This window comes from Mus pahari, chromosome 3 (assembly GCF_900095145.1).
Source record: "Mus pahari chromosome 3, PAHARI_EIJ_v1.1, whole genome shotgun sequence".
Taxonomy (NCBI): Eukaryota; Metazoa; Chordata; class Mammalia; order Rodentia; family Muridae; genus Mus; species Mus pahari.
Window position 1 is genome coordinate 16,262,470 of NC_034592.1, and position 15,622 is coordinate 16,278,091.

The 15,622-nt window shown below is 50.6% G+C and overlaps 1 protein-coding gene across 1 annotated transcript in view; it reads right to left on the reverse strand.

Annotated features, from left to right (window-relative positions):
- Window positions 1-15,622, reverse strand: part of Cfap77 (cilia and flagella associated protein 77) — a 121,185-nt gene that overhangs the window by 40,045 nt on the left and 65,518 nt on the right. The window contains exons 2-3 of the mRNA XM_021195104.1: window positions 13,818-13,917; window positions 12,563-12,788 (exon numbers count right to left, since the gene is read on the reverse strand). Of these exons, the coding sequence (XP_021050763.1) occupies window positions 12,563-12,788; window positions 13,818-13,917 (326 nt within the window). The remainder of the gene's footprint in view (window positions 1-12,562; window positions 12,789-13,817; window positions 13,918-15,622) is intronic.

Consider the following 15,622-nt stretch of genomic DNA (forward strand, 5'->3'; position numbering starts at 1 on the left):
CACCTTTAATCCCAGCACTTGGGAGGCAGAGGCAGGTGGATTTCTGAGTTTGAGGCCAGCCTGGTCTACAAAGTGAGTTCCAGGTCAGCCAGGACTATACAGAGAAACCCTGTCTAGAAAAAACCCTAAATAAATAAATAAATAAATAAATAAATAAATAAATAAATTTTATTTATAAAAAATAAATTTAAAATAAATTTTATTTAAAATTAAAATATAAATATATATATATATAACAGCCTGACAGGGTTCTCCATCTGAGCCTTGTGCAGGCCACAGGCCCTGACTGAGAGCTGATCACCTTAGAAAGAGGGAGGGGCTGGTGGCTTGTGCTTCTGGTTTGGATCAAAACCCAGCCCTTGGTTCAGGCATGGTGGTACAAGCCTTGAATCCCAGCACTTAGGAGACCAAAGCAGGCTGATCTCTATGAGTCTGGGGCCAACCCGGTCTACATAATGAGTTCCAGGCCAGCCAGGGCTACACAGCAAGACCCTGGCTTAGCAACAACAACAACAACACCCATAGCCCACCTAAAGAGATCTTGCCCTGTCACTCCTGGGATTATCCCAGGCCCTGGTGTGCCGTCCAGAGACAGTCCTGGTATTCTAGATGGCACCAAGTGACTGACTAGCCAGCGTGCCTTCCCCTCTCTGCAGATCTGCGGCGACACAGCGGGCTCATGGTGTGGCCCCTGAGGTACTTAAGGAGACTATGTACTGAGGACTCAGCTTGTGTTTAAAACCCTGGCAAGCAATCCTGCCCCTGGGCTAGTCTTTAGTTTCTTCCATTGCAATTTGCCTCAAGGTCTAGGTACACACACACACACACACACACACACACACACACACACTGCCATCAAGCATCCTTGCAGTGTTTAACACAGACCTCTGTCCCATTCATCCCTAGCCCAGCTTCCCTTGACCATAAAATCTTGCAACCCTGTAGTAAAAATGTCACACCCAGGATGGTGGCATCCCTGTGGCCCACTGACATTACTTGAGTTTCCCCAATTTTACCTGTATAGTTTGTTTGTTTGTTTGTTTGTTTGTTTGTTTGTTTTGAGGCAGGGCTTTTCTGTGTAGCCCTGGCTGTCCTGGAACTCACTTTGTAGAGCAGGCTGGTGGCCTCAAACTCAGAGCTCTGTCTGCCTCTTCCTCCCCAGCAGATTAAAGAATTAAAGGCGTGTGCCACCATACCAGCTTGCCTAGACAGTCTTATCTGCAGGCTCCACCTCTGTAGGTCCAATTGACCACAGACCAGAAGTACATTTCTGACATCCCCACATGTCAATAAGTGAGGTTCAGAGGCACGAGCCTGGGACAGGAGAGCATAATTCAGGGCCTGGGCAACACAATAAGACCATTGCCATTATAAAAAGAAGAAACAAAAAGAAAAATGCAAAACAAGCAAGCAAACGAAGTGTGCTGTTGTTAGTCTAGGGATGTGCTTGAGTCTGGCATGATCCTGGCCTCTCTTTATTACTGTGCCCAGAGACAGCTTTCCCCATTCACCTGCAACATCATTACCTTGTAACCTGGGTCTCTACCTCTTATACAACACAAATACTTCATGCTCATTAAAATTTGGGTCAAAGAACTATTTAGAGACGAAGTCACATCAATTTTTATGATATGTGAGAGATTTGGATATAGAACCCACAGAGATTAGAGCAGTGGACACCGGGCACAGGAGCAGAGAATTCAGTGCTGTTTGGAGCTTTTGAGCTCTGGGGGAGGTTATGGTTTGAATGTATATCCAAGATTCCTGTGTTGAACACTTGATTGCCTAGGGGCTGGAGAGATGGCTTAGTGGTTAAGAGAACTGGCTGCTCTTCCAAAGGAGCCAGGTTCAATTCCCAGCAACCACATGGCAGTTCATACCATCTTTACCTCCATTTCCAGGGTCTGACACTCACACAGACACACATTTGGGCAAAACACAAATGAACATAAATTTTAAAAAAAGAAAAGAAAAAGAAAACTTGATTCCCAAACCCACGGGATGATGGTATATGAAGGTGGGTTACTAGGGTTACATGGGGTCATAAGGGGACCTGACCCCAGAGGTGACCCCAGAGATAGCATCAGGGGCTTTCAAGGAAACAAGAACCAAGCTGGCATGCCACCTTGTCCCACGTGGGCAGCCCTTAGCCCTAGGATCTGGCAGATGGCCCTCGACACATGCACCTCTGGGCACTGGGTGGGGGAGGGAAAGATGAGAGAACGGGGAACCCTTAAAGGCTAAGCAGGATGAGGCAGAGTCTGTGTGTCCATTCAGCCTAGGAGATAGGTTGCAAAGTCCCAACACACTTTCAGGGACCCATGAAATGTTTTTAATTTCTTTTAAAATCAGCCTGTGATCTATCTATCCTCAGAATCAGGAACTATTATCACAGACTTAAGCAAATGGAAGAAATGGTTGAGGAAGGCAAGGGTGTCTGGTGCCCATAGTAGTCCTCCTATAGGCTTGAGAAAGAGACCACCACCCCTCATTCCCTCAATGCATGCCAGCCCGCTTCATCAGGCTGGATCAGAGGCCTCCTGCTGACACTTGGGAGAGGATATGAAGTGTCCAGAGGGAAGGCAGAAGTGGAAGATGGCTGAGCCCATCAAGTGCCTGCCTCGGAAGAGCTGGGACCCAAATTTGAGCTCGAGAGCTCATGGGAAAGAGCTGAGCGTGGGGCTTCTGCTCAACCCAGCTCTGGGGAAGTGGAGAGGCAGATCTTCGGGGCTTCACAGCCAGCCAGTTTAGTCTCCTGGACTAGTCAGAGCTGTGCCTCAAGAAACCGAGGTAGATGGAGCCCGAGGAACTGAGTCTTTGGCCTCCACGTGCACACTGTCCGCCACCCAAACACGTACACTTACACACAGGCAGAGGTGCCTGCGTCGCAGGTGGGAGATTCCAACTCTCTAACCAGGGCAGAACCAGGGAATATGCAGTTTTCCAAGGCACACTGCACACAGTGTTTCCCTGCAGAGAACTCTTGCCTGCTGGCCATCTGTCTCTCCCAGACACTGAGGAGGGCTGGTCAGCCCCACACCCAACCTCCCGCCTTCCGCCTTGGCTTTCGAGTGTACAACTGGAAAGGCGGTGACCAGGCCCTAGCAGGACTCTGGGAGCTAGTTAGATGGGAGACCTCTGGGCTCACAAATTACTTCCTAATTGTTTGTGGGACTAACATAAAAGCTAATGACAGACTGGGCGGCTCTGTCACTCAACAGTCCTGACCTTTAGATTGTCTGGGGGTCATCTGGAACTTGTCAACATCAGTCTTCAGAATGATTCTATTAGCAGTTCCCAGCACAGGTGCCCGCCCCCAGTGGGACAGCAGCTGAAGCGGGAAGGGAGGTGGCTGAATATGTTCTCCAGAGGGGTGGGAAATTCACCATGGAGGCTCCTAGCACCAGGGAACAAGAAGAGAAGCCGCTGATCCCGCCTCCCGGGAAGGGCGAGGGTAGTATAAAGAGCAGTGTGCTGGGAAGCTGTCCCCCTTGTGTTACAGGGGAGCTGAGCCCACGAGGCGACAGCAGCCACCCTGGATGGTGTGCAGAGCCGGAGGAAGCCAGCAGCTGGAAGGCTGGTCCTCAGCCCACTTTGTGCTGGCTCCAGCTCTCCCTGAAGCCTAACACCGGGAAAACCTGAAGCAGAGCTGATGGCACAGAATGGGGCGGGGAAGCCCCGGGAGGAAGCAGCCAGCCTTGTTAGCGCTGACCTTGGCACCCAGCAGTTCCTGATGGATGGGGTTGGACCTGGACAGGCCCCATGGGAGCCGCATCACGATCCATTACAGGCCCCCTGTTCCCCATACTGCAAGCAGCAGGCAGGGGATGAATCTCCGGGCAGCCAGAGAGCCAAAGGGGAAACAGCAAAGTATGAAAAATGTCTCTCCCAGCTCTAGCTACAAAGCCCATGAGGAAGGAGAGCAGAGAGTACCCCAAAGAGGCAGGAACCCCACGTGCACCCTTATCTCAGGCCACTGTTCAATGTGAGTCCCTGGAGATCCAGAATCACAGAAGCCTGCAACCCTGAGGAGAGAGACCCCTGCCCCGATGGGGCAGCTGACAGATCCAGATACTAAGCCAGAGCCATCACCTCTGGCATCCCCTTCAGCTTCTGCAAGGACCCTGAGTGAGCCCTCGTTCTTCCACTAGGTGACCTGTGACCTTCCATGAGAGAACAGAACTTTTCCATGTTTGTTTCCAGTGCTCAAGACAGGAGTTGCCTGGAGTGCCAGTCACTTGGCTCCAGGGAAAGCTGGGGCCTCAGAGCAAGTATGGAAGGGGGGGGGGTGCTGAGAACTGGTAAAGCGTTGTTCCAAGCACTTCTGGGGTCAGACAACTGCACCAAGCCACAGTTGTCACCAAAAATAACAGTTCCGGAGAGGAGTGACATTTTCTCCTAGGGTCTTGCTCTGCCTGCTGGAAGCCTGTGTGGTTGCCATGGAGGGAGGCTTGCTTTTACCCTGGCACTACCCCCAACTAACTGGCTCCGCACCCAGAGGCTCCGTTTCCCCAGTGATAGAGTAGGGAAGTTGGTTGCCGTTCTTTACTGATGGGCAGTTAATGAGATAGTGTGTCGGGCTGCTCACCGCAGCACCCAGGGCTCATAGAGGGAAGACAGTGCAAATATCAGCCAGGAGTGTGGCCCCCAGACTCAGTGACCCTTAGGAGAGGTCTCTGAAGCCCCTCCATTGTCTTTGTCATGGCCTCGGGGAGTTCAGTTGAGGCCAGATGTGGTGTCTCCTCTGTACCTCTTCCCAATCAGCGTGAAGATTCAATCCTTGGCACTTTTTCCCCATCCCACACACTGTCCTGGCAGCTCTGCGCTGGCTACTGTCCAGCTAGGGGAGCCTCTCTTAAATACACATAGTGTCTCCTCTTCCTCTTCCTCCTTTTCCTATTCCTTCTCCTCTTCCTCTCCCTCTCCCCTCCCCTCTTGGAGAGAGGGTCTCATGTAGCCCAGGCTGGCTTTGAACTCCCTATGTAGCTGTATGATGACCTTGAACGTTTCATCCTCCTGCCTCCACCCCCACCACAGGGTTACAGCCATGTATCCCCACCATGCCTGCTGCCCCCCAGTGTTAGGGATTACCCATCTCGGGGTTCTGTAAATGTCAGGCAAGTTACCAACTAACCAGGATCCCAGCTCTGCCTGGCATTGTTTCTAACCTGATGCTCCAGGTATGACTGAGCAGCAGGCAGACCATCAGCCTTGTTTTCTTCATGTCTACCTATCAACACAGCCACGAGATGGGGTTAGTGCACGCGGCAGCCATCATGCTACCTGCCTGCACACTCACACATCAGCAGAGAGGCCGTGGTGAAGCCTGAGAGGTGGCACAGTGAACAGCACGTTCTGTCCCTTCTCCGAGTCTTGGGCAGATTCTGCTTTCAGTCTCTGTCCGGAAGCCTGAGACAAACCTAGACTGTGTTTTCTCTCCAATAAAAACTTAGCCAAAACCAAAGTGTGTCAGGCAGACACTAAGGCTCTGATGACATTCTTGTGTTGGGGATGGAACCCCAAATGTCACGATAGGCCAGGCTTCCCCAGCCTAACAGTGGCAGTGCTTGACGAAGCTGACATTGTCTTCATCTTCTGGGGCCTGGGCAGCCAGAAGTGAAAACTGGCCTGCAGTTGAGATTCAGTTTACTGTGTGTGAGAGGCTTGCTGGATGCAACCCACAACTGCACACTCCGCATAGCTAGCTCCTGGTTGGGTCTTCCCCAGGTCTCCTGGCTCCCCCTTGTGGTCAGCCAGGACCCTCATCGGCCGTAGGGCCCTGCTGACTGCAGCTGAGCCCTTCGGGGACTTTGGGTGTCTGGCTTGGATTTCGGTATTGGCTTCAGCGGAAACAAAATAAGACAGTGTGATTGATGGGTCCACTGTAAATTTGATAAATAAATCAGCTTGGCAGAGAGATTCCCTCGGCCTGTCAGGCCAGCAGCATTCATTTAACTGCCTATGAAGCTGCTTCTTCTATCCTGTGCTCTTGTCTCCTCCAGCTGCTGATGGCTGAGAGCAGGAGGCACAGCACCGGCAGAAAGCCCGAGGTAGCAAGCAGTCCCTGCTTCTCATTTCTCCTCCATCCCAAAGCTTTCAGCTCCCTGATCTGCCCAATGGGAGGAGCGAGAGCTCTGAGAAGAGAGCATTGCTGTGGGCCGACACTTGGATCTCAGCATGGCCACTCAGCCATCTTTACTGAGGGCCTCTTCAGTTCAGAGCCTAGAGTTAGACCTGGAGATACAGAAATGCGCAAAGGCCCGTCATGGCCGTATGGAGAAGCCTCAGGATGTCCCCTCCCAGAGTCCGAGTCTGTTGGCAGTAACTCACAAAGGAGAGGAACAAGAGGAAGGGAAAGGAAACTGCACGGCACGGCATGCTGTGGTGTGGCCCCCTAGCCCGCGACGGAACTGGAAGGTGGGGAGCCTTTGTCTTTTGGTCACACTGAATTATGCCCTGAAAGGGACTGGAAAGGCCTTGGAGCCTCGTGTTCTTCCTCCCTCCCTCCCTCCCTGAGGTGTACAATGAGCTAACCCTACACAGCACAGAGCATCCGTGCCACCTGCCTGTGGACCAGGGACCTCTGCAACTCTCAGCTCCCTAAAACCTTCTCCCCCTCCTAAGCTGATTCGCAGGTGATATGGGATCCTGGAGTGGGGACGGGGAACCTCACTGAGCTCCTTCATGTTCAGATGAAGTTCTGAGAACTTTGAAGGAATCCAACCTGCTGTCCTGACTCTAGGAAAAACTCCAGTATCATCCCAAGCCATGTCACCAGCTGTTACTGCTTCTGTCCCTGTCACCCGGTTCAGGCTACCTCAATTCAAACCCCACTGCAGAGAAGCCCCAGGCACGTTAGTTTGCTATTCTGACCCTCTGTCTTCTCTCTGAAAACATGAAAATATAACAGTTCTAAAGGGATTTCCAACAAGGAAGAGTGACAGTAATAGACAGGTGTACATACAGCTGATCTGGCCTGTGATCAGGGCACCTTTTGCTTGATGAGGGGTGGGCACTCACTGGTGACTGTTGCTGAGTGTGGCGCAGACTCTCAGGCATGGTGGTGGGAGAGCCTCAGCTGCATGGACTTCACCAGCTCCCTGCTCTGGCTGATCCCTGGCTACATATCTCTGACTTGCTGTTAGTGAGACCACAGGACCAATTAGCAGCATGAACAATTAAGATATGCAAGGGCATGGGCAACCCCCCCCCCCCAAGAAGCCCTTGTTAAAATGCATCAATAATTAAGCTCGCCTTTAATAGCTCCATTTCTAGCCTCCAGACACGTCTCTGTATAGGCCTCAGGTTACAGCACGCGCTGAGATCTGTGTGGTGCTTTCTGTACTGGTGATGAGGTTTGACAACCCCACCCTGACTGCGATGCTTGAACGGGAGAGTGAGGCAAAGCTGGGGGATTCCCAGTGTTTCATAGCCGTCTGAGCGCAGAGATAACGTCTTCGCAGCTGAGGCTACACCCTACACAAACCCTCCTCACATTCCTCCCTGAGATAAGGCCTGACCCTCCCTCTCAGGCCTACATCAGGCTGACCCTGCTGCAGAAGAAAAAGGCAGGGGCTAGCTGTGTGCATACGAAATGGCTTTGATGTCCAAGTGGGCAGCGCATCATTGATCCTTCAAAGGCCCAGACAGGACCATAGTGATCTAAGAGATTAGGAATAGACATGATAGAACAGCTGTGATGTCAGCACTTGGGTGCGGGGTGAAGGCAGGAGGGTCAGAGGTTCAAGTCATCCTTGGCTCCATAGCAAGTTCTAGACCAGCCTGGGACACATGCAGTGTTGTCTCAAAAACTAATAAGGTTCCTGTTGGCCTCCAGCAGTAGACGTACACTCTGATACCAGGACACACAGACAGACCCGAAAGGCCAGTCTTGCGAGGATGGGTTCATGGAGAACATGGATTCTGCACGGAGCACAGCCAGTGGATGGTGACACCACCTTCTAGGCTTCTGATTTGTCTAGAAGCACAGGGAGGCCAGGCTATATGCAGTCCCTCCCTCTTTTTTTTTTTTTTTTTTTTTTTTGAATGGAGCAAGCCATTCAAATCCATTCAGACTTTTAAAAATCTGTGTGTGTGTTTTGTGTGTGAGTGTGTATGGGGGGGGGAGAGGTGGGTACATATCAGAAGACCTGAGGTGTTGGTCATCACCTTCCACCTCATGCCCACAGTGCCTCAGCACCCGCCCACCTCCGCTTCCCATGGCTCTGTGCGAGTGCTTCGGGTACAGGTGTTTGTCCAGTTTTACATGGGATCCGGGGATCCAAATCCAGGTCTTTTTCTCTTGTATAGCAATTACTCTGCCCTCTGAGCCATCTGTCTAGCCTGTCTCCTTCTTAAAAATTATTACACAAGACAAGGGAGCCTCTCTGTCTTGTCCCCTGTCCTACCTCGCTCATGACCATGGGTCATGTGGTCCACTCTCTGTCTTGTCCCCTGTCCCTCTTCTGCTCGTGACCATGGGTCATATGGCCCTGTCTTCCAGATACCCCCTCAGAGCTCTGCTTCCGGGCTCCAGGGCTTGTGTCTGCAAGGCACCTCTCCTGCTTAGAAGTAGAAACCTCACCACCAAGAAAGTGACTGAGGGGACGCCAAAGTCAAGTTCGACACCCACGTGGCACAAGATGCTGCATGAGCCTGAGCTTGTGGGGTGTCTGGCAAAGAGGGGTGCACCCGTGGGGAGACATATAAAGGGGGGCAGCCAGTATTCAGTATTTGCACTCTCCAGGAATTCTGCTGTGTGCCGTGATTCAGCACACTTGACTTGTGCGCATATAGGTTGCCTGAGACTTTATTTTTAACACGTCTGTAGAGGTATGTGGGTGGTGACCATTTACTTCATTATTTATTTATTGAACTAAATCACTCTAACAATTCTTGGGCAGTCGAGTGTAATCTGATTTGGTTTTCAACATGCTTTTAAAGTAAAGAAATAAATACAGTGGAAGCTTGTTAAATGTGACCACCAGGGACTAGGCCTTGGCCCCATTACAGGGCGGGGCGATGGGTTTTAAACTGTCCCCAGGCGTTTAAGTCGGAAGGCAGAGGGGCTTACTTTGGAGTCCTGGCAGCGCCAAGCCCTTCCCGAAGCCATTTAACCTCCATTTACGAAGAAATAAAGCGAAATTGATGCTGATCAGGCCAGCTGGGGGATATTTCTGATCCATAAAAGCCCTCTGCCTGCAATTTGTGGAGTGGCCCTGTCACATGGGAAGGGCCTCACTGATAAAGATGGAGCTTTATGGCCCGATACGCACAGCTAACAGCAACCTAATGCCACATTTTCATTTCTGTGCAATTAATGTTAATGTCGACCACGAAATTGTCATTAAATACCATTTTAAAATCCATTCAATTTGCATATGCAAAGCTCACTTACCATCACGGGAGATGCGGCCAGCACTTCATCACGTCCTTACCCTGGAATTGGGGCCACTACATTTTACAGCAATTTAAGATTTTTATGTTGAGAGCTGATGGTAATGCATGCCCTTTTTGAGCCTAGCTGACTCGAAGGATGGAAAGCTGAGCCCCCCCCCCCCCAGGGACCAGAGATTCGGGGTGTGTGCACCATACTGACATTAGAAAGAGAGGGGATCTAAGGATGAGCTTCAGATAAGGAACCTGCCCACCTGACTCTGTCAGCTCCCAGCAATGCTGTGTGACTTGGGGCAATCTCGTCACCTCTCTGATCTTTCTACCTTTCCTATTTTCAGTAAGAGCTCTCCATCAAGTACATGCTAACGCACGCTCTAGTATTAAATGTTTCAGAAGAAAAGTCTACCAGGTTAAGAATTTGGGCCAAGCTCTGACTTGTATGGATTTGGGAAGGTCAGTTGACCCTTCCTGGCCTCCGTGGGACAACAGGGCCCCTGCTAGCTTCCAGGGAAGGTTCTAATGACAAGAAACCTAAATTGACATTAAGATTTATAGAAAGATGGGGAGAGAGAAAGCCAGGTTTCTGGTATGGGGTCTACCTCCATTACATAGGAGGAGAATTCGCAACTGAGAGAGAGACTGTCAAAACTCAAGACACAGAGACCACATGCTAGAAGGCCATATGTAAAGTAGGAAATATAGGAAGAAGAGAAAGATAGTTCTTAAGGTCACACAGGAGGTGGCTCACTGAGCCAGGCTGAACCAAGCTGGCAGGCGCCCTGTCCAGTGCTCTCTCCTTTGGGGACTTGGGGACAGAGACAGAACTGGTACCTGAGGCTGACTTCTGACCTAGGCTCTTCCTCTGATACCAAAATGTCTGAGGACGCCAGGATGGGCTATCAGGTCTACAGTCTGCAGGGACAAGGCGAGGGCACCTCGTCTGGTGCAGCAAGCCAAGAACACAGGTGACTAGTGGAACACAGAAGCAACTTTCCAGTGTATGTCACCACTACCACATTACTACCATGTTACTACCACATCAGACACATCACTACCAGGACACTCCCATGTCACTACCATGTCCCGGGTTTTTGTTTTGTTTTGTTTTCGAGACAAGGTTTCTCTGTGTAGTCCTGGCTGACCTAGAACTCACTTTGTAGACCAGGCTGGCCTCGAACTCAGAAATCTGCCTGCCTCTGCCTCCCAAGTGCTGGGATTAAAGGCGTGCGCCACCACTGCCCGGCCATGTCCCAGGTTTTAAGGGTTGTGTGGACAGAAATGCATTTCTCGTGAGATATGGGTGAGCTAGTGAAAAGGGCCTGCTAGACTGGTCTCTGAAGAGTGAGAACATTTTTCCTCGCAAGATGGTGTGAACTGAAGTTCTCAGAAAAAGCTGTACCTGTGTTAAACATTCTAAAAGGCTGGCTGACAGACTAGACCATCAGTGATTGCAGAGAGAATGTTGCAGGCCCAGGGTCAGGTTATCCTGGGCTATCCTAAGAGTCCTTGACAGTGTTTCATTGTCTCCCTGTATCTGAGTTAACATTCTTTTGTAAGGTACACACAGAAGCCTGCTTCCACCAACCCAAAGACCAAGAATGTCATCAGATGGCATCTGAGGTATAAACAGGAGCTTCCCTGCCAGGATCTGGTGAGCTTTGTGTGTATGTGGGGGGGGGGGTGAGCTTTGTGTGTGTGTGTGTGAGCTTTGTGTGTGTGGGGGTGAGCTTTGTGTATGTGTGGGGGGGTGAGTTTCATGTTGGGAAGTGAACATTTCTAAAAACAATGGTACTGGCTAATGGTGTGCCCTCTCAAACTGGTTAAAGTGATAGGTGTTATATTACATGACTTTACCAAGATAAACCTGTGAGGAAAAAGGATTATCACCAACCAAGAAGAAACAAACAAGGAGGGAGTGACATAGCCAACTGCTGGGGAGTCAGAGTCCCTGAATGGCCAAGCTTATCCTATGGCCCAGCCTGGAATCAGGGTGAAATGGGTACCTTCATGCACATGGGCTGATGGTAGGGACAGAAGAGACCAGCCATAGAACTAGGGAGGGGTCCGTCCCGGAAGCCGAGTGACCAGCCAGCAGGCCTATACTGAGGGATAGGTGGCTTCCTTTGGTCTGAAGTGAGTGATTGAGCCCCAAACTGATCATGTTCTTGCTACAGTGAACATGGGGCCAGAGAGCTCTCCTCTCAGGGTAACCCATGCTTTTGGGGTGCAGGTTAGATTTTCTACATTTATCTGGTGGTCAGGAGATTTTTCATTTCATAAGTCAAACACTAGTGATACAGTTTACCATGGAAAAGTCAAACCAAAAAGATTTATTTTTATTTTCTGTGTATGTTTGCCTGCATGCATGTATGTGCACCGTGTGTGTGGTGTGCCCACAGAGACCAGAAATGGCATCATATCTCCTAGAACTGGAGTTACACATGGTGTGTACCCCCATGTAAGTCCTGGGAACTGAACTCAGGTCTTTTGCAAAATGAACACAAGCTCCTAAGCACTTCTGGGTCGTCTTTCCTGCCCCTATCTCCTCTCTCTTGGGTCTACAATCTGAATCGTGTCACCTTAAGCAAACACACAGCTCACACGCACCGAGGGCTGCTGTGTCTAGCTCCTGTAATAAGGTCTTCAACAAAGTTAAGTCTTGAGACCTCTTAGCAAGGGGAGGCAGCGGTCACAGCTTTGCTCCCACTGGACAGGTCTGAGAACTGAGGCAAGGCCCTGGCGAGTCACAGTTCAGACTCAATTCCTGGTGCTTTTGGCTCTTAGTTGTCCTAGCCCTCTCCAACCCCAGTTGGCATTTTTTATTTGTTTTGTTTTTCTTTGAGACCAGGTCTTATGTAGCCCAGGCTGGCCTCAATCTTGTAACATGGGCAATGTGGGCAAGAATGATGGTGAGTTCCTAACCTGTCCCTGCCTACAACATACCGGGATTACAGGAGCATGCTACCGCACTTGACCAATGACCTTGAACTCCTGAGTGCAGACTCCTGTCTTTACAAATGCTTACAGAACCAGAAAAATCCCTGGCCAGTCTTCAACCTCTTCCTGTTTTCCACTACAGCTTGGCTCCAGTCACCCCAGTGCTCTGCTCCTGGCCCAGCTTCTCGACAGCTTCCAGGGAGGTTGGAGCTGGTTCTCGGGTTCTTACCGTGAACGGATCCCAAAGGTCATATTGGGAGGGATGGGAGGTGGCTCCTTCTGTCGCCGGTCTTCCTGGTCATTGATTCGGATGTCATTCAGTTCACGATAGAGCATGTTTTCTCGGGCAGTCACCAGGCCAGCTTTGACAGCCCCTCGGTTCATGGCAATATAGTTTCGGGTCAGCTCATGGGGGCAGGTAGGTTGCTGCTTAAACACATTCCAGTGCCCAATGGCTGTGGGCAAGGAGACAACCGAAGGGTTGGTGTCAGTGGAAAGAAGGTACCTGGAACTTCTAAAGGGGGTTCAGGGCTCCCATCACACCCCTGCAGGGGACAGTGATGCCTGGCCACCTGAAGGGAGGGACAGGTCTCCCAGAGATCCCACAAGGGACCTGTGATAGTCAGCTTTCACTGTCAAGTTAGTTTCAAGGAAGGATTGTCTACATAGGGTTAGCCCGTGGGGTGACACTGCTTTTAGACAGGGGGTCTGGAACTTGTGAGAGTGGAGAAATCAAGCTGAGCACAGGCTAGCAATTGAGCAGGCACACATTCATTCTCTGCTCTTGACGGAGGATGATATATATATATATATATATATATATATATATATATATATATATATATATATATATATATATATATCTCCATCCAGCTGCTTTACACGTCTGCCTGTGACTCCCCTGCAGCCGCCTGGGATTGAAGGCTGGGATTGAAGCCCTCTTCTCCCCTAAATTGTTTGTTGTCAGATTTGTTTTCCCTCAAGACAGGGTTCCTCTCTGTAGCCCTGGCTGTCCTGGAACTCGTTTTGTAGACCAGGCTGGCCTCAAACTCAGAGATCTGCCTGCCCCTCTGCCTCTGCCGTGCTAGGATTAAAGGTGTATACCACTGCACCCAGCTTTGCTGTCAGAATGCTTTATCACAAGAACCAAACCATTTGGCTTTGACTTCCATCGGACCTCCAGTGTTGGCTCTGAGACTGTTCAGTGCTTGCTTCATGGTAAAGAATGAGGACAGCCCTATCTGAGGGGGTATCTTTGCTGGTTCCCCTGTGCCCTTTGGCCATGGTCTACCAGGGATACCACATTTGATCCAGGATATTACTATCTTTCCCTCTTATTTTTCCCCAGCCCCTGCCAAGCGACTTTATTGAAGTTGACTGAGAGTAGGAAAAGGTGGGAGCCCCCAATCCACCTCTCAAATCCCCTGCTCTCATGGACACCCACTCACCTTCGGGGACCCCTACTCCCACAGACACCCACTCACCTTCGGGGACCCCTCCATCCAGCCCTCGGATGTAGAGTCCATAATTAAAGTTGACGCCAGGCAGGCTGCAGCTTCTTTCCCTGGGCTTGCCAAGCTCTGCCTGTTGGGGAAAGAGGGCTGAGGTAAGACCTAGCTGGAGTGAGCACTGTCTCCCCCAGCAGCAGAGGTGATAAGGGCTTTATCTGTGCAGGGGCAAGCAAGCTGCATGTGGAGTCCTGAAGCACCTACAAGCCACGGATAGGCAGAGCAGCTAGCTGGGGCTGGGCATCCAGACTCACTCTCCTAGAACTGGGAAATAAGATCAAGAAGACAGAGGGAGGTGGCAGGAGAGAAGACCAGCTTCCCTGCCAAACATTGCGCACCTGCTGGGACAATACAGGTGTCTGGAGGGCGCCTGTCACCCTCTTGGCACCTGGACAGTGAATCCTACCTTCTGGGTCTGCAGAAAGCTCTTCCGTGACTTGCAGGATGTCATCATTATCGGCCACAGACATCCCCTCACTTTATAGAGCAAGCACCCACGACCCCTAAGGGGTGAGGAGTCTGTCCAAGGCAGGCAGATCTAGCCTATGTGAGGGACGGGGACCCTCACATAGGAATGAGCAACCGAGACGAGACTCACAGTAGGGAGAGCCAGAAAGTTTCTCTTACGATCTTACAAGGTTGGGCGCCAACCTAAATGGTGGTGGATAAGCCTGGAGCACAGAGAACAGCCACACAACCCAGGGGGCTGCACCCTCCTTCCTTTTCCCTGTTAGCTGAGTACAGGGGTGGGGGGAGTGGGGGATGGGAGATGGGAACAGCTGGGCAAAATCTTACACATCTACTGCTTACCTTCCTTCCTTCCTCCCCAGCCGCTCTTTCCTTGTTAGAATTTATTTATTGCGGGGGTCGGGGGAGGGACGGCAGTCTAATGGTATCTTAGTCAGGGTTACTATTACTATAAATAAAACACCATGACCAAAGGCAAGCAGGGGAGGAAAGGGTGTGGTGTTTGGTTTACATTTTCACATCACAGTCCATCAAGGAAGTCAGGGTAGGAACTCAATCAATCAGGGCAGGAACCTGGGGGCAGGAGATGATGCAGAGGCCATGGAGGGATGCTGCTTACTGGCTTGCTCCCTCCTCACGACTTGCTCGGCCTGCTTTCTTATAGAACTGAGGACCACCAGCCCAAGATGGTACCACTTACAATTAATTAAGAAAATACTCTCCAGGCTTGCCTGCAGCCTGATCATGTGGGGGCATTTTCTCAACTGAGATTCCCTCTCCGATGGCTCTATAGCTTGTGTCAAGCTGACATAGCCAGCACAGAAGGCAGCCGGTAGGACCCCTCTCCTTCCATGTGAATTCCCGGAACTGTGCTCAGACCACCAGGCTTGGCAGCAAGTACATCACTTACCTGCTGAGCCATCCGATTGGGCCATGTTTAGCTTTTCTCGAGAAGAGAGCCTGCATGGATTTAGCTCTACTTTTTTACACTCTGCTTATTTTAAAGCTTTTCAGTACATGAACTTTGTCGGGTCTTTATGTAGATTGTTAAGCACACTTGGCGGTAATTAAAGCTGATAGACAGTTCTACTTGACAATGGACCATTCTATGCTATTCGTATACCCAAGATTGGGCTCTTTCTTAATCTCTACACCTCTCTAGATCTAAAGTTCCTCTTGGCTGGAGGCCCCGCCTCACCCGGTGCCCAGAGCATCTCCAATGCTGTCTTCTTCCTAGGTGACCTGTAGTTCCTTCCATGCCTGATCCCATTTGCTTCTTACAACCATGTAGCTCAGTGGGTTCTCAACCTGTG